Source organism: Alnus glutinosa, chromosome 1 (genome assembly GCF_958979055.1).
Source record: "Alnus glutinosa chromosome 1, dhAlnGlut1.1, whole genome shotgun sequence".
NCBI classification, from domain to species: Eukaryota; Viridiplantae; Streptophyta; class Magnoliopsida; order Fagales; family Betulaceae; genus Alnus; species Alnus glutinosa.
The window spans coordinates 23,275,614-23,296,640 of record NC_084886.1 but is presented as its reverse complement, the minus strand read 5'-3'; the positions used below and the strand labels follow the sequence as shown (position 1 = coordinate 23,296,640).

The following is a 21,027-nucleotide window of genomic DNA, read 5'->3' as shown; positions in this document are numbered from 1 at the left end:
ATGAAAATATCCCTTATCGCTTTGTTCCATGACAAAGGATTTAGATTCCTTCTTGAAGAAAGTGTTCCCACAATGCAACATGCGATCACCGAATTCATAGAAGTGTTGACCAGTGATTTTGTGACGAACCATTTTTTATATATATATATATATATATAAACGTAAACGGATCATCACAGTGGTACGACTACATATCGCAAAGTGATGAGTGCCAAATATTGTGTATTTGGCCCCCTTAATTTGCATTTGTTAAACCTTTAGTTTTGTTATTTTCTGATATTTTTTGTTAGATAGTATCTTGATTTTAGCATTTTGGGTCTCTGTTAAAGCATATTTTAAATGATTTTGAAAATAACTTAGGCCAATTTTTAGTGTTTTGGGCTTCTTCTAAGTTTTTTTAAGTCCTGATCTTTTGAAGATATATTGATTTCACATTACTTTTTCCTCTTTGCCCAAGTGTTTCACAAGTAAGAAACACAGTCAACAAAACCAATGTAAACATAACATATATGTTAGTTTTATTGGCTTCATTCTGTTAACAAAATCACTATTATGTAATATTGCAGTCTCAACAGGAATACCGTATTATTTCAGAAGTTTTCAAATATTCAGAATTTATTTTTCTAATATGGAAAGAGCCTTATTATGACAAGTTTCAGTGTCACAAGTTTCAAGAAGGCAATTTCAAAGTTCCAAGAAGATTTTGCGAAGTTTCCAACTCAGTAAAAGTCAGATCCCTTGTTCTCGTCCGAACGGTCCAGTGAAGCGTTCGGACGCTCTTCTGTGTCGAGAAGATTCTGACAGCCCAGCGTGCATCTGTCCGGATGTCACGGCAACAACCGTCCGGACGCTCTTCAGTGTTCGAGAAGAATCCAGATTTCCTTTGTAGACATGGATCGGGAAAGACAACTTGCAACCGTCCGGACTCGGCCTTAATAAGGAAACATGTAAAGCACATTATGGAAAGGCGGTTGCACAGTTCACTGTCCGAGCCCTCTATGCCTCCGTCCGGACGCCGCCTAGAGAAATCCAAATCAGTGTCGATTTAGGTCTTCTAAAACCTATAAATAGAGGCCTCTAGGCATATATTATTTATAGAATTTGGTACTATATTCTTTAGAGCTTAGAGAGAGTGTTTAGGTAGAAATTGTGTAAAATCTGCTAGCTCTCTAAGAATTGCCCGATGTGTGGTTCTTATTCATGTGAAGTCTAGCTTAGGGAGGAGCTCTAACCTAAAGGAATCCATTGAAAACCCATTCAAGTAGGAGACTTGGTTGAGAAGCATTCGTATATAGATACACGTCAGAGTGCAAGGTACGATCGTTGCATCAAGTATGTGAGTGTTACTGCTTTGTTACTAGCTTTGTCTTCTTAATAGTAGAATTCTTGAGTTTGACTGTTCCGAAGTGGTTTTTATCTTAATTGAGTTCCACTTCATTAACAAAATATCTGTCTCATTTAAATTCCGCACCAAGAGTTGGTTCTATGGTTGGACAACCCCAAATATTTCCTTTGTAATCTATTTTTCTTTTACTAATAAAAAAGAAGGAAAAACTATGTTTGCTCCCTTTAATTATCACCTTATTTGCAATATTTTCTAATGTTTCAATTTTTACAATGTCCTCTTAATCTACCATTGAATTTGCAATGTTCCTCTTTTGTGACCCAAAATGAAAATATTTTGCATAAAATAAAAAATTTCAAAAAAAAAAAAAAAAACCAAAGAGACCCTGAAGTTAGTATTTTTGTAATTTTGAGAGCAAAACGCATCGTTATTCGTTACAAACCAAATGATAGATTATATTGGACATTACAAAAAGTGAAACATTGAAAGAGACATTGCAAATAAGGCGAGGAAATAAATGTAAATTTCCTATTAAAAAAAAAAAAAAAAAAAAGAAGCTGTCTTAAGAGACATCCCCAAAATATTCTTACCGGTTAAAAACAGATTCCTTACTTCTAACATAAGGCTCTTTCTCTCACCTAGAATCGTAGATAATGATCCATCTGAAATCACCTTTTTCATTTTTGTTTTTTTTGTTTTGTTTATTTATTTATTTTTTTCGTGGGGCATCCTCAAATTACCTTCAATAGAAAGTTGGTCGTCCAATTTGCGGAGTTAAACAACACTTAAAAAAAAAAAAAAAAAAAAAAAAAGCAATAGTGGAACAACACATTTGAGAACTCCAATATGAAGTAGCTAGCCAATGATGCCAGCATTTGCCAATTTCCTGACAATGACGTAACTCTCAATTTGAGGTTTCCATATTAGCTCAAGTTTGGTTGGTCAGCTTAGACTAGAAATATATTTACAAGTAGCAGATCCAGCGAGTGATAAATAAATGAGCAGCATTTCAATAGCGTTAAAAAAAAAAAAAAAAAAAAAAAAAAAAAAAAAAAAAAAAACACCTAATTAACTAGACAATTATGTAGGCAAGATGCCACCATGTTGGAGCCCAATTCAAGCTGTTGTCTGACACAACTTATTCTTCCTACCCTAATTAAAAAGGTTGTAACCCTACTTCCCTACACACGTGAACCTGTCCCCCCCACCACATCACAGAAACACGTTCACAACAACAATTCCTTCTAAGAAGCTTCCACAGTGCACCGAGATTTGGTACAGGCACTGGCAATCAGATCGATCTAATGCTAACAATATTACAGACTTTTAACAGGAATCCCTTCTCGACATTTGACAATTAAGTAGCAATCCCACCTCCGTAGCAATTAATACTCAAGCTCACCACACAAATTCAAGCCTGTTAGAAACAAAAATTCGAATTAGATATAATTAATAATCATCCATGTTAATAAAAGATCATATCTACAAGCTGGATTGCACTATCATATGCAATAACTACCAAAAATAGTTCGTATTCAAGCGCAACTTACCCAAAAGCCATATTATGGTCTTCCACGGATGAAACTAAAAGAAAATCACCTATATGCATGCATGCATGATTACCAGAGAAAAGGATGGCCCCGTAATAGAGAGATCATTAAAAGCACAAAGCCTAGTGAAGTTTAGGAGGCACATGTATGCATGGCATAAAGAAATATACACGATCCCCATGTAAACCAAGTTACCTATTCTGTAAAAACACTCGTGACATCATTCGACGAAAATTGTTGTAACATAGAGATGCCCATTCTTGCATTATCCATAAAATCAACACTTGGCTCCTGCTTAACTTTGTTGTTCTCCACATATAGTTTTCCATGGCTCAAGTTGTTCATTTGTGATTCAAAATCATCTACTGCAAATCGACTTGGAATGCAAGTACCTTTACCAACAAATCCAAGATTCCGAAGAGGTCCTTGATCAAGCACTTCACCTGTTTTCGCAACATAAGAACCCTGAATATCATGCATATTAGGAACAAGCCCTGCCAACTGTCTGGCAGCACCATATGTAATGGTCGACCTTTGACCTTGCAGACCCATGCTGTTATCATCATTTACAGAGCAAGACGACACCGAAGGAGAAATAGAACCCGGGCCTGAGTAACCACTAAGAACTACTGTACTTTTCAGAGCCCCATTAGAGAATTGTCCTATATTCAATGGGGAATTATTTGATTGTGGCGATAGAAGACTGTAATCAATAACAGAACTCCTGTTAAAGTTACAATTCTGACTGACTGAAGCAGGACTATTTCCCGCCTGAAAAATGGCAGATGACTGAGAGGGAGCTACAAGGCAAGACGGCTGCACATTGATTGAACGGCTAGGCTCAGGAAGCATAGACTGCTGCTGCGATTCTTGCTGCTGTTGTCGTTGCTGCTGCTGTAATATATCCATCAACATGTTGCCATTCTGAGCATTCATCCCCCCAAGATTGTTACTAGGTGCAACTGGACCAAGGGTATTGGATGGCCAAGCTCCTAACCCAGAGGAAACGTCTTCCACAGAAGAAATTATTGATTGCTGAAAGTGTTTCGAAACATTTGATTGGCAATTTACTAAAGGCTGACCAAATGCCACACCATGTTCAACAGGGATACGCTTGGGTCCCTGTAACGATGCTTGTAGAAGAGCAGGCTGCTCCATTGCTGCCACAAGGTTACCTGCTGGTCGACCTAAAAGCTCAGCATGCAGGGCAGCCAGTGTTTGTGGTGGAATTTGACCAGAAGCAGCCAATGCTGGGATGTCAAATCGTCCAAGTGAACCCAGTTTCACATTTGGGTCCACAGGCCCACAAATGGTATTAGAAACTCCATTCTGCTGTTGAGCTACCCCACTTAACCTCTTCAAATATAGCCTAAATTTCTGCAAAATTGAAATATGATTACGAATCTTAACACATAACAAGTAGGATTATTCATTTGAGCAACTAAAAACAAGTTTCCTCCAAAATTTTATTTGAGAAGTAATATAAAAAGATCATGTGCAAATCATATGCAGCTTAAAACAGAATTAGTAGCTCCAATATAAATATACAATTTTTCCCCATCATGCAATCAAGGTTGATCACTATTTACATAAAGAAAAAGTCAGTAAAGCTACGCACTAGACAGTTCATATCATGACTTACTCCAATCTGATTTCAAATTCATTAAGATAGCTATAAATCCACAAGTGGCTTATCATTATTGAAAGGCTTACACTGCAAAGGGAGTTTGAAATAGTGGAAGCAATAAACCCTGAATCCACATGGGTTTTGGGACCCACCACAGAATAGAGAAACTCAGACAATTTCTTTTTAATTGGTAAGTTACACACGCACCCAGTGGGACCAGAACCCACGACCTCACCCTCCACCTTGCTACAAAGGGAGGAAGTCCCACTTGAGCTAAAGCTCAAATGATAACAAATTTTATGATAGAAAAACCAAAGCATTCAGCATTTACAAAATGCCATAATAATAGACAACCCCAAATCCTGATAGGACCAAAAAGAAAATTTACAAAAATTATGAAATAAAGTAGAATTACATAACACTTCCCAAGCTATTTTAAATAGCCTAAAAAAGGACAGCAGCAAAGGACTAAGCCGAAATAAACTGAATATCAAACCTAACGGGATGCCTCACAAAAAAAGGGGCTGGAAACTGATGAAAAAAAGTGGATTAAAGCTCCACAGGCTGTTCTTTTGGGCTTTTGCTTGGTCAATCAGCTCCAGAAAGTCCACAGCAACCTGTTCTACATCAGAGTAGGGCACAGGGAATAGCACTGTTGTGTTTTAAAAGCATAATTTATTCTGACATCCATTTGACTTCTATTCATAGAGAGTATGCACATATCCCTTCACTTTTAATTTATGCTTTAGAGTGATCTACCTTCCTATACCTCAAGTGATACATTCTAAGTGCACATAAAAATTATCACATGCAAGCATAGAAGATTGGTAAGTAGGGACGAAATAAACCTGCAAATGGCTAGCAACATTTTCTCTAGTTAAACCAGGTACATTCATCAATTCCAAAATTCGCTTTGGCACAGCCTCTGAAATGGAAGTCACAAACTTCTAATCAGAGATGATCAAAAGAAGTAATAACCTTTCACAAAATGAAATATACCAGAATACAAAGAAGTAACAGCCATTCACAAAATGAAATATACTAGAATACTCTATTGGACTGCAGCCCCCCTTGTAACGACCTAGGGAAAGCGCTAGTCACATCTACGTTGTTACCTCAAAAGGACTAGTCAATTTGGAGTTTTCCTAGAATCACTTATAAAGCCCAGTTTTACCTATTAAGTAATGTGAGACTCAGCATCCATGAGCATCTCTTATAAATCATTTACTCTCTATGTAGGCTACTCATCTTCCCAACATGGAACCAGGGTGTTACAAACTCCTTCTCTAAAACTCCTGACATCTTCGTCAGAGCCACGTCATGCGGTGCTAATAGTACCACATGACATTACTAGGTGGCTCTGATACCATTTGTAACGACCCAGTAAAAAGTGTTAACCACATATGCGCTAATACCCCAAAAGGATTAGTCAATTTAGAGCTTTCCTAAAATTAGTTATAAAGTCTAATTTCACCTAGTAAGTAAGCAACGTGGAACTTAGCACCCACGAGCATCTCTTATAAACTACTCTCTCTATGTGGGCTACTCATCTTCCCAATATGGGACTGGGGTGTTACAACCCTATCCTTAACCCATAATATACAACATTAAAACAATTCTTGAAAAAAAAAAATCCAAAAAGAAAAAAGTAGTAGCAAATCATACTATCAAGCCCGAGTTGGTTCACAGCACTGACAAATTGCTGATGGAGTTCCACAGACCAAACTACACGTGGTTTCTTGGATGCAGAAGGATCATCACTTTCCAATCCACCATCATCTTCATCTTTAGCATTGCTCCTTTTTTTCTGAGCTTTCAGTATTCCTTCAGTTCCTTCATTACCAGAGGAAGTATATTCAGAATCATCATTCCCTCGTTTATGCCGGTCATTCTCTTCCAAGCTGCCCGAATGTTCAAGTTCTTTATTTTCATTCCACTTTTTCCTAACAACATGCTGCCATATATTTTTGAGCTCTTCCTCACGTATAGGCTTAATCAAATAATCACAAGCCCCATGTCTAATTCCTCTCATCACAGCACTTGTTCTCCCATCAGCAGACATCACTGTAGAATATATTGACATGTTAATGTATGTAAGCAAAATTCAAACATTTTTGTGGCAAGAAAATATGATACTCACTAATAACAGGAAGATCCATTTCTAGCCCAACATGCTCCAGAAGTTTAAAACCATCCATATCAGGCATATATACATCACTCAGTACCACATCAAAACACCCCTTCCTCTCCCGTAGGAGATTCAAAGCAACAGTAGCCTCAGAGCAAGTGGTAACTGCAACCAATGAAAAGAAAGTGTTAAAAAACTAAACAAAATTCCAACACATAACATCCTTGATTGGTTTATATCATATCTAGATCCTTACTACTTGCTTCGTCATACATGCAATTTCATAATAATATTCTCACAAGCCTGCCCTATTCAAAAATTGTGGAACATATTACACAAATTTTTCTCAACCATTCTGAACGTGGGTAAATAGAGCACCAAAAGTCAGCACCAAGCAGAAAATGTACTTAATAACTTTGTACATAAGGCCTTGCCTTTCAGAACCACCAAAAAATCTCATATCACATCCCAGAAACTCTAAAAAACAAAACTTCTGTTTTTGAAGTAGTCAAGATTCATAAATTACTAGCTTCCACTCATCCAGATAGCATAATAAAGTCAAATGAGCTACGCTATTGGGTAAACAAGAGAAAATGAGTATATACGGTCTGCAGATGTCATGGACAGGACTGGTTATATTAACTTTACTATAATTCATGAAACTGCTGCATAAGAAGTTTCTTCCAAAGAAAAGTAACTTTCCAGAACAAAGAATTAAAGTTATTTTAGGAAAAGAAAGTAGGGGAAAAGATTGAAGGGAGAGGGGAAGAGATGAGACAACAACCCAAGAACTGGGGTTAGGAGAGAGAATGATGGTGTAAGGGAGGATAAGAGAGGCTGGAAAACAATGCAAGAAGCTCTTTAAATTTTTTCTTTAACATCAAAATCTAGCACCCCTATTACAGCCATGAAAAGAGCCTTTTTAAATAGGTTTCTTTTCTAGCCCTTACCGCCTAAAAAGACCCATTAGCCAATGCCGATATGGTTGGGACCCAGAAATAACCCTAGAAAACGTAAAAGAACTCCAAAAAAATTCATGGAAATTTTTATATGAATTTCCACTACAAAATAGCAAAAAAATATAAATATAAATCTAATAAAATTTAAAGATCTCCTAAAATCAAACATATATCAAAATATAAGCAAATAAAATTCAAATACATAATATTTTAAAGATAAAGCCGCATGTCAAACATAATATTAAAAAACACATTTACAAAAGTATTACTAAGACTAAACATGTCACAGGAACTGAACAATCATAGAGCAAAGATAACTATTTCATCCTAATCTTCTAGTTGAGAAAATAAGCTTGCCTATATATCCTATTTCATTCTGAAACAAGCACAAACCAAAACCAAAAGAATTCACCACACACATCCAAGCAGGCACCAAAAACACATACAAAGCAACCAAAATTGAATCTTTATGCACTAAAACGGTTAACCGCATACTTCGTGGCACAGACGAAGTGAATCAAAGATTCAAAATAGAACTCCCAACAAAAGAAATTAATTACAACTACACCCAAGTTCCAAGCAACAGCGTGATTAAATTTCCGACCAACAAAACTTGTCAAATTGACCGAATTACACCTAGCAAATAGCAATAATCAGAATCGCTGTCCCTACAACCTACCCAGTACCCTCTCTCTCTCTCTCTCTCTCTCTCTCTCTCTCTCTCTCTCTCTCTCTCTCACACACACACACACACACACAAGAAACAGCAAATTGGGAAGCTTTTACAAGAAAACAGCAAAGCAAAGCCAAATTAACCAGTGGTAAAGTAAAAACGAAGAGACTGGGAGGCCACGGACCGAAATAGCGGCAGCGAATGAGCATCTGCTCAACAATCCTGAGGCAAGTAACGTCGTCGTCGACCACGAGAACCCTAAGGCCAGCCGGGAACTGATCGTGCGGCCCTGCTTCAGAGCCAGAAGCACCCCCGCCCTTGCACGAGGCATAGCTGCTGGCACCGCTGGTGGTCACGCTCGAATGCGCCACTCTCTGCATAGCCGCCATCGTAACTCGACAATCAAAAACCCTACTGAGTAGTCGCTCTGTGGCTCCGCTATGCGCCCCTAAAAGTGCTCGAATTGACCATCTTGATCGGCAATTGGAGCCAGATCTGTTTCAGCAAGCCCTATAATCCGCGAGAGAGTAGGAGAAAACGAAACAAACAACAGATCCGTGCGAGAAAGCGTGGAAGTTTTTACAGGGTTTGATTTTGTTGTTGTTTGAGAAAAAGCGGAATTGAACAAAAAGAGACACGGACAGGCAGAAAGGTTTTATTATATTTATTTATATATTGCTTGGGGTAAAGCTCATTAATTATATATTTATGTCCTTTTTGTTTTTTTTTTTTTTGTTTTGTTTTATTATTAATCTCCAGAAAACTACTAAACTAGGGTAAAACTTAAAAGGTCCTTATTTGCAGTGTCCTTGTTTGTAATTTATCGGTTTTTGTATTTTGCTTTGTTTTCCTTTTCCTTTTATTGTTGGTATTTATGGGTAATCTCGAGAAAAGGGGAAACACAAAAGATGGAAATAATTGGAGGTCGGAGTTTATGAGAGGAATGAGAGGGGGGTGGTGGTCCCCTCGCCGCATGCAAAGTTTCACTTCACTCAATTACTTCTTTTCCTCTTGTTTGTTTGTTTTTTTTTTTAAAATATATATATATATATATATATGGGTATGATTCTTACACAACACACTCATATGATATGACGTAGAACCCTCTTCTCTTAAATTATTAAAAATTTATGATGTATATTTTTTATAAAAATAAATAAATAACAAAAATACCCTTATCAAAATTTTTCAAAAACTAGAAAAACATATAATAAAAAAAAATATATGTATTATTTACGATTAACATAAATTCATTGAAGGTCCACAATATAACGATTTCAAAAACCCACACGAATCTAGTCCTTACAAAGTCTTCAACGTGAATCTTAGGTAGTATTTTGACATTGAAAAACATTGTAAAAGAGCTAATTTATGCATAAAACAATTGTAACAAATATATACGGTGCAATCGAAAAAACATTATTTTGTGAGCTTCTTACACGGTAGGTTCGTTTGGATTTGTGGTTTAAAAATGTGCAAATTAAAAAATAACAATTTTAAAACATGTGATTTTTAAAAATGCAATTAAGCATTTGGTAAAATCACAATTTGACTTTTAAAATCACAGTTTGACATTAAAATCGTGCGTTTTTAAAAAAGATTTGGTGTATGTACTGTATTTTTTTTCAACTGCACATATTTAATTTCATCTCTTTTTATTTCTCATAAAAAAAATTTGAAACTAAATCTAAACCGTTGATGCTGTAGTTTTTCTTTTACACCAATAACAACACATACACACACATTAGCATGTTATCAACTAATCCAACAAAATAACAGTTCTTTTAAGAATGAAAGCACAAGTTAAAGTTGAAAGACTACCTCTTAGTACCTTGAACTCCCAAAAAACTAAGAAAATGACTTCCTTTCTCTCTCTCTCTCTCTCTCTCTCTCTCCCCTACATGTTCTAGAGGCTCTAGACAACCAAATGGTCACTAGGGTTCCATTAAGAGCCTTAAATATATAAGCTCCCTCCCACTTCTATAAATTTTAGATTTATTTAAATCGCATGTTGTTTGTCATCAATAGATAGGTGATAGAGCTGATCAATTCTTAGAGTTTTTTTTATTTTATCTGATGTGTGTTCACACTCCACCGATCAATAAGCTACTCTAAGTCGATTGATCAGGTACTTTTCTCTACACTTGTGGTGTATTTTCACCTAACCGGTTGATCAGCTTGGTTGTTGACCAATCGATAAGGTTTTGTTGATTCAGGTTGTCTGATCGATACCTTCCCATCGATAGATCAGTCTCGGTCAATTTCCTCTAAGTGTTGTTCGAACCCATTTTTTTTCCCTAATTTCCACATGATTATGTCCCTTATTTATTCTCGAAGTCCTCACTAAGGTTTTCTTAACTCTAGTTTAAAATGGTATATTACAAAAGTATAACAAGAAGAAAGAGAATTTAATGAAGTTTTATTACCAAAGTTTTTCAAGTGAAATATTTTGAAAGTTTCATTTTTCAAAGTTAAAGAATGTTTTCATAGGAAAAGATTTTTCAGTGAAAAAAATGTTGGTTAAAAGCCAACGCATGGGGTCAGGAAATTTTCCCTGGCCTCATGCGTTCTCACGTGGGTTTGGGCCTCTAGGTTTTATCCCAAGCCCAAATTCCTTTATAGTCACTGCATAGGGCCAGGGAATTTTCGCTAGCCTTATGTATTCCCTTGTCTACATGGGCTTTTGGGTTTTATTCCAAGCCTCAATCTCTCGACAGTTTCTCTCTAACCTATGTTTTAATAAATTATAACAAGCAGCCCTATAAATTAAAAGTCGGATCTGGTTAAATTAAATCAGCTTGGTCCAGGAGTCTAAAGGAAAAATAAAAACCAGCCAAAATAGTCTCGACTCATCAAGTATTATTTAATAATAATTGATTCCACTAAACAATTGTAATTGCACTCTAATTTATATTTTTTTTATTAGAACAATTAATCCCTTTGACTTACTTAATAATGACTTTTGATTCCTCTATGAAATCTTCTGTAGCATAATTAAGGCAAATGATACTGCCATTTAATTCTCTACTTCTTTATCTTTGAATCACTAATTTTATTGTTATTCTTGTACTTGTACATAGTATTTCGGTATCTCATACCAAAATACCATGGCTAGTGACTAAAAATAACTAATCCATAAAACATATCTTAAGGGAAAATTTCTTGTCCTTTTTTTTAAAAACAAAAGATTTGAATTCCTTATTAAGAAAAGCTTTTTCACGAAGTTAGATTTGATTACCCAACACACCAGGATTTTGACCTAAGTAAAAGTCTCATTCATAGATGTATCAAAGCAACCTCCATTTCACATCTGTGTACACGATCCTATCAGTATTTAGAATCAATATCATAAGTAGTCTTTTATGAGTTATTGTACTTCCATATATTGACAATATCTTTTATAAAAGACAACTCCTTGGTCCGTTCAGTGTATAACACTTACATATCAACCTGAAGCCTTCAGCTTCACTCGATCAAGGTAGATCGTTAAAGTTCGATGTGTAACAATCTTTCGCAAATGGAATCCTCAATTCCATTACTGACTACGAATTATCTTATAATTTAGAACTACAATGATTATGGACTACGACCTTGTATGATAACCCTGTTACACATATTCATAAATCATATTCAATGTAATCCAATGACCTTTCACATGCACAACATATATACTTCGTGACAAGCATGTAAATGATGCTATTTGCCGTATGTTCAAATAATTTAATGAGTGAATTACTTATATTCATTACAAACTTTGAATGTCAACATGGATATTAAATTATTGAGATTTAGGGCATAATCTCCAACACCCAGACCTCTTCGTTTGAACTGATAAATGTCCAGTTTAAACCAAACATTATAACACAGTCTTGTTCGAGCGGGCAAACCAGACACACAACTGTAGTTCCGTTCGAACTAAACTTGGAATGAGAATTAGAACGGACCTCTTGGCTTTATCTCAAAACACCCCCCATTTCAACTTGACTTAGGATGAGACTTAGAACGAATGCCTCTAGAGCTCCTAAAAAACATGTTGTTGGAATTGAATTGGAACAACAATTGGAATAGACGTTTCTGATCATTCAACATGCAATGAGAATCTCAACCAAAGTCAAATAACCCTAAATGCCTAGGAGAAGTCAAATTCGATTGTAAGTATTTTGAACATGTTTATTTATTTTATCTAGCTTTGCTTACCTTAAAGCAAAATTTCTCTAAGATCGATTTTTCGCTACACATACTCTACATAGTGCATGATCCCCATCAGTCACCCCTCATAGATGGCTAAGCCACCTCCAAACATTAGGGGTTGGCATAGTGGTTCATGACCGCCTTTTCTTCTTCTTCCTACTCTTTTTATTTTTTATTTTTATTATTTATTTAATAGGGTATTTTTGTCTTTTTGAATTTTTTTAAAATCATTTTATTCTTTTTGTTGACCGTAAGAGAGACATTGACATTTTTTTTTTTATATTTTTGTAAGAACATTGTCGTAATCTTAAATTTGAGAAAACATTATCAATTGAATAATAGTTTTTGGGAATTAGGTGGATTTTTCCCAAAATAATTTCATTCATAACTAAATGCTTAGTTTTTTTTTTTTTTTTTGATGAACTAAATGCTTAGTTAAGACTCCCAATTCATTCCCTCAAAAAAAAAAAAAGACTCCCAATTCATTAGTCTGCCATTGGTCCCGGGTGATTATGCTCAAATAGGCCTAATTGTGAAAAATGTCAAAGTTTATTTTATTCTCTTTTTTTTAAAAAAAATAAAAAATAAAAAATTCTTGACATTCGCTCAAGGTTCTTTTTTCATCGAGTAACAATTGTTAATCAAACACCATTTTCGTGGATAAGAATAGAAGTCCCTTTTTTTTTTCTTTTTCTTTTTCTCTTTTTTTTTTTTTTTTTTTTTTGGGTTGTTGTTGTTGGAAGAGCGGGGTTTCCGCCTTTCCGGTTTCGAAAGGTCGAGATCAACTAGGCCTAATTCATGGCATGAAATAGACAAGAGCATGGGATGGCTTTGGACCTACACTCACTTGATACTTGAGCTGGGACCCACTGAATTCAATTCTTGCAATTTCAAATTTCTTTTGAATGAATTATACATTTTCTAACTACAGTTTTTTCGTTACCACACATGAGATTACTCGGGCTTAAAATAAAAAAAAATAAAAAAAATAAAAAAAAAACCACAAGCATATTAAGATAGACCCACCCGCTTTTAGATACAAAAAAGAGGTCAAGGGGAGATAGGCAACTAGTCTCATCAAATTTGGCTCGGTTGTGATTGGTTTGTTTCGACGTAAAACATTTTTAAATTATATATATATATAGACAATAGAAAAGAACATTAAAAAACAAAAACAAATATAAGCTTAACAATGGAAAAACCCAATCTAGACAAAGTATTAGTACCTCACTGCACTAGAAAGAAACTAAGAAGGTGAAAGTCATTTGGAAATGCAGCCAATAAAAGCCGCGGCCCACTATAATGGGTAAAACTATTGAAAGTTTGAAAACCCTTACAACATGGATCTAGACCAGTTTCCAATGAAATCGAGCAGACCAAGGATAAAAATAACAACAAAAACAGAATCTCCACACAGACAAAGAGTCTGTAGCCCAAACCAGTTTGGGTTAAGTTGAAAGCAACAACACAGAGAAAAGAAACAGAATAACAACACCGACAGATGGCTTGGAGGAGGGGGGTGGCAAGGACATAGTGGAGGGTCGACAGTGGGTATCGAGAGGCAGGAAACCACCACAGGAGACCGGTGAGAGCGGCGGAAGGCACTGGAAGATGTCACACGAGCCATAAAGCTGCCCACATGTCGACGCGTGTTGGCCAGATGGCGACGCGGTTGATGGCGGCTGGAAGCAGAGATATCAAGGATCACGGTGGAAAGGCGCATGAGAGGGTGGAGTTTCCTGAAGTTGACAGATTTAGTTTTCAAAAAACCGAATCTAAAAACTTAAAAAAGGGGCTCGGATCTAAGGTTGGGAACGACTGAAGGAGGTTGAAAAGGAACGATCTGAGGAGGAGGAGGAGGAGGAGGAGGAGCCGTATGAGCTGCTATACAAGGATGAGTCGCCAATGGTGACGGATAGGCCTCCAATGAGGATTATAATTCTACCAAAGAGGCAAAAAGAGCCTCGAAAGAGGCGAGAAATGATGGGGAAGGAGGAAGATGGAATTAGAGATGAAGAGGAAGGAGGAGGGAGACAAAACTCCCTCCTACCATGGCAGCCTGAGACGAAGGATGAATTTTTTTAAGAGAGGGGAAAGCGGGTTTTTTTTTTTTTTTTGGGAGAAAACCGATTCCATTTTGTTCTTAAGCAGAGATTTAAACTTCGGGGGAATATATATGATTAATGTTGATAATAATAGATAGAATATTTCAATCAGCCTGATCATCATCAGTGTAGTTTTGAACGACGTTTGCACATGATTTAAGTGCAACTTTTGGGGTAATCTTCCCTTATAAACCAATTTTCAAGAATAATTTTACTTGAAATTTGTATAAGAAATCTCCTTAAAAAAATGGCATTATCAAGGTATATACGTAGAAAGAAGATGTTTGTAAGATGGTGAGAATGGTAGTTTTTGCTTCTCCAAGTGTTTGGTGAGCTGACTGATCGACTGAGTGAGTAGCACCAAGCTAGGATGTCTTCTTCTTCTTTTTTTCTTCTTTTTTGAAGAGGCTAGCTAGGATGTCCTCTTCATTGTCAAAGGAAGTCTTATGTCAACATCAAAATTTGGTTTGTTGGAGGAGGGGTTCATTTGTACAAAGAGTGTTAGTTGGGTGGGGTTATCGAGGACCATGTTGCGTGGTTTTCATTTTAAATTCCTGAATCCGACCATCAATTGAGATCCAAAACAAATAATTGCAAAACCAACAACACAGTCTCGGCAGCAGGTTGACTGACTTGCTCACCAAAAAAATGTGTTTTTCTAATCTCTGTCTTTATTATGATATTTACACAAATCTTCCCTAAAAGCCAACATTAAAAATCGGTTTGTAAGGAAAAAATATTTAAGAGCTTATATACACGGTATATTATACTTAAGCCTAGTGAAATACTTGAGATCATAATATAATACCACCACGTTTCGCAGTCGACGTCCATGTGGCCCACTCTATCAACACTAATTCGATAACAACCATTTCTATTTTGACAATTTCACTCACTTATCGGTGTTCAATGACTTAATACTTAATATAATGGTTGGCTTTAATACTAAATATTACGTGCCTCCATAATGTAGAATTGAAAATTTTGATAGGATAATTTGAAGTATTCTGAACTTCCTTAATTACTTAAGGGTAGTTCAAAGTACCTTAAACGACCTCCGCCACAACTACAAAAATGGAGATAATTAATTACTGACCCTTTTATTCATCAATCCAATCAAATTATAAAGCATTACAAAGCAATGCGATAAAAATTATACAAATTTTAGATACACATCTTCATTGAAAACTTGCTTGCAAGAGAATGGTACGGTCCCCAAGAATTTATGCACCCATTATTAAAATCGTACTTTATCCATATAAGACAATTAGACAAACCCAAATCAAATTCATCTTTTCCTCACCCATTTGTTTTTTCTTTTTGCCCCACTTTTAACTGTCTCTTTGGTTTTGGTGTCCACAAGGAGACATTCATCCGAGTCTGATTCTTAAATTGACGTTGCAGAATTAATGATATATAAGAGTGAGACATGCCACAAATTTTATTGAGAAGTTAGTGATCGCCAGACCGTTAGTTGAGAGACCCTTCAGAGTTGTGACAATAAAGATCGAGTGAGATAAAAAGAATTAATCTACCGCATAGATTTTGCTTCTGTTTATATATATATATATATTATAAATGCACACGTGTGACCTTATCTTCTCAAATATGCGAGTACTGTCTCAGCTGAAGCACAGTAGCTTACGACATATGCATCCAGGGTCGTCAATGTCGTTGAAGAGGCTAGGAGGATGGGCAATACTATCCTCACCCCCGATGCTGCCATTTTCTGTCAAGGCAGACAGCTTTACCCGCAGAGTTAGCGTACGGTTGGCTATTAGGGCTCTGAAACTGAGCCACCGACGCGTTCGGAGCAGTTGGTGCGCTGCGAGGAGGAGATCAGTGAGATATGAGGATGATGAAGAGGAGGATGGGCACAACGAGGAAATTGCGATGTTGGAATTCTACAGCCAGTCTGCCAAGGGAGAAGCGCTTATTGTGGATGCGGTGGTGGACGAGGAGGAAGTACAAGTGCTTATCTTCAAGGTCAGTTCTTTTTTTCTTTTTCTTTTTTCAATCATCTTTTGTTTCTTTTTGGTTGGGGAATGGGGGCTTCTTAAATATATGTATATCTTATTGACTTAAATAGCTTTAAGGGCCAACAAATACAAGCACCAAAAAAGAAAATGAAAAGGAAAAGACCAAAAATCATCCTAGCTATAGGCTGAGCAACTTTGAGAACTGCCTGAGTTAAGTTACTTCCTTCCATAAAACCAGAGTATATATTAAGTGTATGTTCTTTTTGCCCATTCAAGCTGTCAGAACAAGTTATCTCGCGTCAAAATAATGATTGGCAAGTCCCTACAAAAGAGAAAGAAATTAGCAAATGAGCTTTGTTAGAGTGGATATATTGATTAGAGATAGTTTTTTTTTTTTTTTTTTTTTTAAAGAGAAAAGAATAAGGAAAATGTTAGATTTACAACATCAATACAATAACTGCACAATAACCCCTCACATGAGGGTGAGCCCTACACACTAGAGTCCACCCTCATGTGAGGGGTTGTTGTGCAGTTGTTGTAATGGTGTAGTGTAAGAATCAAATCTCATTGAGGCAAAATAGAAGAAAACTCAAACTTTATATAATCCTTATTTGTAGACCAATAGAATATACCAAACAAACATTTTAGGGTTTTTTTTTTTTTTTTTTTTGTCTTTCTTTTAACAGAACATGTCAAACTTCATTAATATCAAAAACTGATCCCAAAAACAATTAGGATCTAGGACTCCTGTTCCCTAGTTACCATTCCAAAGATACTCTATGGAATATTCTCCAATCAAACTGGGTTAACAAAATTTGCAGCTACTTCCTTGGCAAGAATATGGGCCGCCCCTGCAATAATGCCTGAAAAAAAAAATTTGTAATTTTTTAATTCAAACTCTATTCTACTCCTACAATAATGCCATTATAAGGCTACAAGTCCCAACAAACTAAATCAAAACATTTATTTTCTTATATTTGCTTAAAAGAAAAAAAATAAATAAAATTTAAGACAACTTAGTCTAGCCCCAGTCCAGCGGCAGCAGCACTCTTAAAAAATGAAAGTTACCATCAAATTTGGGCTAATATTGAACTAAGAAAACCTAACTGAAAACTAAAATTAGACACCATGAATGATCGACAGTCGACACGCCTCAAATTTTTCTCTACACGCTACTACGGTACTAGCAATTTTAGGGCCTGTAAAATGCAATTTTAGACACTTTGTATTTTTTTTTCTTTTTCTTTTTGTTTTTGTACTAGTGCCTACATGTTAACTGATATATGAATTTGGCATATATTTATGAAGTTTGATAGATACGTTTTTTGTGATACATATATTATGTTATAATTTATATTTTGAATACTTTTATATATGATAATAAAAATATAATATATAAAAAGAACAAAAAAAAAATTATTTATCTTTATATTTTATTATTTTAATTCCGCTCCTACTAGCTAAGACAAATTTCTAGCTCCGCCACCGGCGGCCGCGCGAATTTAAATCTCTAGATACATGAATAAAACTAGCGAAACCATTTCAGCTCCGATCCTGCTGAGTGCTGGATGCTTTCAATAAAATGCCCAATTCGTGATAAGTGGGGAGGATCCGAGTTAGCTTCGTTTACAACCCGCAGGGCATCGCCGTCAAAGATAACATTAAAAGAATCTCATATCTTTTCTAAAATTCTCCACACATAAGGCTGCCATTGCTTCGGCGCGCAGGACGTTTTAGGTTGTCTGTAACAAGTATTTATAGGCAACAATCTCCTAAACCTAGTAGAAATTGAAAAAAAATCGGTTAACAGATTTGCTGCAGCTCTTTTTCACAAAAAAGTATATAATAAACTAAAAACAAAAACATGAAATTTTGTCGCTTGTTCATATGAGTCCTTGGAACTTGGAAGAGGTAGCGAACGAGCACTTTTGTCATTATCTTGGATTTGGAACATCTAGTTCAAAGGGGATATAGCGAACAAGCACTACTGCAAGCTTCCTGGATCAGCTAGTTCGTAAGGGCCTTCAGACAAGTTAGCGATCGAATAGCCGTTCTGGACCCTTCCTGTGGCCTTCTGTATTAGCTCATTCGTACGATCATCGACCTCGTATGACTGAACGCCCCTGTCTGAAACAGTTTTTTGGGTTGCTCGTCTCGGTTCTCATCTTCAAATGCATGCATCTCGATCCACATCAGGGATTCAGGACTCTCAGCGTTGATGTCTGTGCAGTTGTTTCAGTTTATGAGAAGGGAAAATAGCTGTTGGAATATTTCTGCGTAAGAACAGTAATGGGCAGAATGAATGTGCCGTCCTTGGGGAGTTGGGGTCACTGACCACTCGATTGGCTCTCTTAGTTCAATGTCGTCCGCCCAGCGAGTCGAGCTCAACTTCTCGTCTTTCAAGTAGGACGGTAAATGATTTGAGTCGTGGCGAGTTTTAAAATTTTAAGATGGACATGTTAATGAGTTGAGGTTCAATAGTAGAGTCCGAATTCGAGTAGAGTTTTAAAATGTGTATTCAAGCTTGACTCGTTGAAAGTCTGGGCGAGCTCGAGCTTGAGCTCGTTGAGATTGAATGTCGACATTTGAGTCGAACCGGGTACACGACAAGCTCGATTCAACTAGAGTTCGAACTCGGCTATTAACTATATTTTTTAATGCATAATACGAGCGGATCAGAGTTTAAGTCCGAGTTTATGAACAACCTTTATACATTTATCTATAGCATAAATATATAATATCTAACTATATAAGGCATATTATAAAATGTAGTACATAACTATAGTCAATAAATAACAAATTAACGATATGTTATAATTATATAGAACTAGAGAGTATAAACTATAGTATATATAATGTGAGCAACTATTCAGTCTAATATACTATATATAACTAATTAAATGCCACTATCAAAGTATAATAATTAATATGTAATACTATATTTACTTAGCTAGTATACTACATGCTTATTTAGTACATACAATTTTTTTTCTCTTTTTATTTTTTATTTTTTATTTTATCAAAATGACCTATGGACTATAGTTAACTATATAACTATACTTACATAGTTAGTTAGTTGATTAGTAATATTAAGTTAGTATATATTAACCAACATATTCACATATTATGTGTGTATATGAGCTAGGCTTGCGAGCCTTAATTGAGTCGGGCGAGCAAGTAAGGTTAAGCTTTATACGAGCTAAGCTTTCGAGCTTTAATCGAGCGAGCTGAGTATGTATCACTTAATAATTGAGTAGCCTTAATAGGGTATGTGTCACTTAATCGAGTTTTGTCGAGAGAGGCGGCTAAAGATTAATTTTTTTTTTCTTTGCTGACATCATATGGAAACTAGTATCATGGATTACCTCATTATTGAACAGATTCGCAAATATTGCAATATTAATATTTATGGAAACATAAATTTTCAACTATGTTAAAAGCATAAACTCATATACAAATGAGGAATGTTTGGTTGTACACTTCCATCTCACTCTTATCTCACCATTATATTGTCTACGTGGACTAATAATGTTGTTAAAAAAATTAGGGTCCTAATACGCACTCTCTACTATCTCTCACATTATTGGTCTACGTAGACAAGGGTAGAATAGGAGTATGATAAGAATGTACAACTAAGCATTTTACAAATAATTAGTCTCTCTTCTCTTGATAGAAGTAAATTCATTTAAGAAAAAAATCTGCTGAGAAAAAAAAAAAGAAACTGAGGTACATACATAGCTCTGGCAGATTTTCTAAAACTTATGCTAAATGCTAGGGAAAGAATGGGACTTCTTCTCGAATTTTTCAAGATCTTTTTCATCATCAAAAGATGAACTAAATTGGGTTCAGAGTTTGCTCAAAACTATGTTTGTAATATGAATGTTTCAGGGATTTTCTTCAAGCTTGAGCTACAGAACTTCACCAGATCCATCAAGAAGCATTCTTCCTGCTAGGGCAGTGATAAAGTCCATAGACAGAATTAAAGGACCTTTCGACCCTTCTAATATAGAGTACATTCAGAAAGGTCTAACATGGGAAGCTTTCAAGACCAGTCTCCTAGGCAGTACTTAAACTTGGCTGGCCGGCATTTTAGAATAATCTTTTTATTATTATTATTATTATTATTATTATTATTATTATTATTATTATTATTATTTGCTTGGTGTAAACAGTCAATCTGACATGTCCTCCAATTGGAGTTTCCTCTAATTTTTTTTAATGTATGATTTATAATGTACCATATCATTCATAATTAATTAATCTAATGGCTCACAATCAAACCAACCTCACTAGGAAAGGAAAGCCATCCTCATTGAATCTCTATTTCACTCTTTTTTCTTTTTTGAAACAACCTTCTCCCTCTTCTCTTTCATATTTTCTTTTCTGATATCGCCCAGTTCTCAGCTTCCTACTTTTTAAACCAGCTTCCTTTTACCACAATGATATGAACTCTGTTGGATTTATTTAAAA

At 35.7% G+C, this 21,027-nt stretch overlaps 2 protein-coding genes across 2 annotated transcripts; one reads left to right on the top strand and one right to left on the bottom strand.

The window, feature by feature from the left end:
• Nucleotides 1-2,176: 2,176 nt before the first annotated feature.
• On the bottom strand, nucleotides 2,177-8,935 carry LOC133877351 (two-component response regulator ORR21). The gene is made up of 6 exons (XM_062315621.1): nucleotides 8,467-8,935; nucleotides 6,663-6,815; nucleotides 6,188-6,586; nucleotides 5,371-5,447; nucleotides 3,091-4,272; nucleotides 2,177-2,762 (listed from the first exon to the last, which is right to left on the bottom strand). The coding sequence occupies exons 1-5, from the start codon at nucleotides 8,669-8,671 to the stop codon at nucleotides 3,091-3,093; spliced, it is 2,016 nt and encodes a 671-aa protein (XP_062171605.1). The 5' UTR covers nucleotides 8,672-8,935; the 3' UTR covers nucleotides 2,177-2,762.
• Nucleotides 8,936-16,158: 7,223 nt separating this feature from the next.
• LOC133858736 (uncharacterized) lies at nucleotides 16,159-20,717 on the top strand. Its single transcript, XM_062294204.1, has 2 exons — nucleotides 16,159-16,564; nucleotides 20,446-20,717. Exons 1-2 carry the CDS (start codon nucleotides 16,187-16,189, stop codon nucleotides 20,626-20,628), a joined length of 561 nt encoding a protein of 186 aa, XP_062150188.1. The 5' UTR covers nucleotides 16,159-16,186; the 3' UTR covers nucleotides 20,629-20,717.
• The last annotated feature ends 310 nt before the right edge of the window (nucleotides 20,718-21,027 follow it).

Coding starts and splice junctions, on each gene's coding strand:
- LOC133877351 (XM_062315621.1), bottom strand. CDS start 8,671: ATGGCGGCTATGCAGAGAGTGGCGCATTCGAGCGTGACCACCAGCGGT. Junction 6,816..8,466: donor CATTCGCTGCCGCTATTTCG/GTCCGTGGCCTC, acceptor CATTGGTTGCAG/TTACCACTTGCTCTGAGGCT. Junction 4,273..5,370: donor ATGTTGCTAGCCATTTGCAG/GTTTATTTCGTC, acceptor TCAATTTTGCAG/AAATTTAGGCTATATTTGAA.
- LOC133858736 (XM_062294204.1), top strand. CDS start 16,187: ATGCGAGTACTGTCTCAGCTGAAGCACAGTAGCTTACGACATATGCAT. Junction 16,565..20,445: donor TACAAGTGCTTATCTTCAAG/GTCAGTTCTTTT, acceptor TGAATGTTTCAG/GGATTTTCTTCAAGCTTGAG.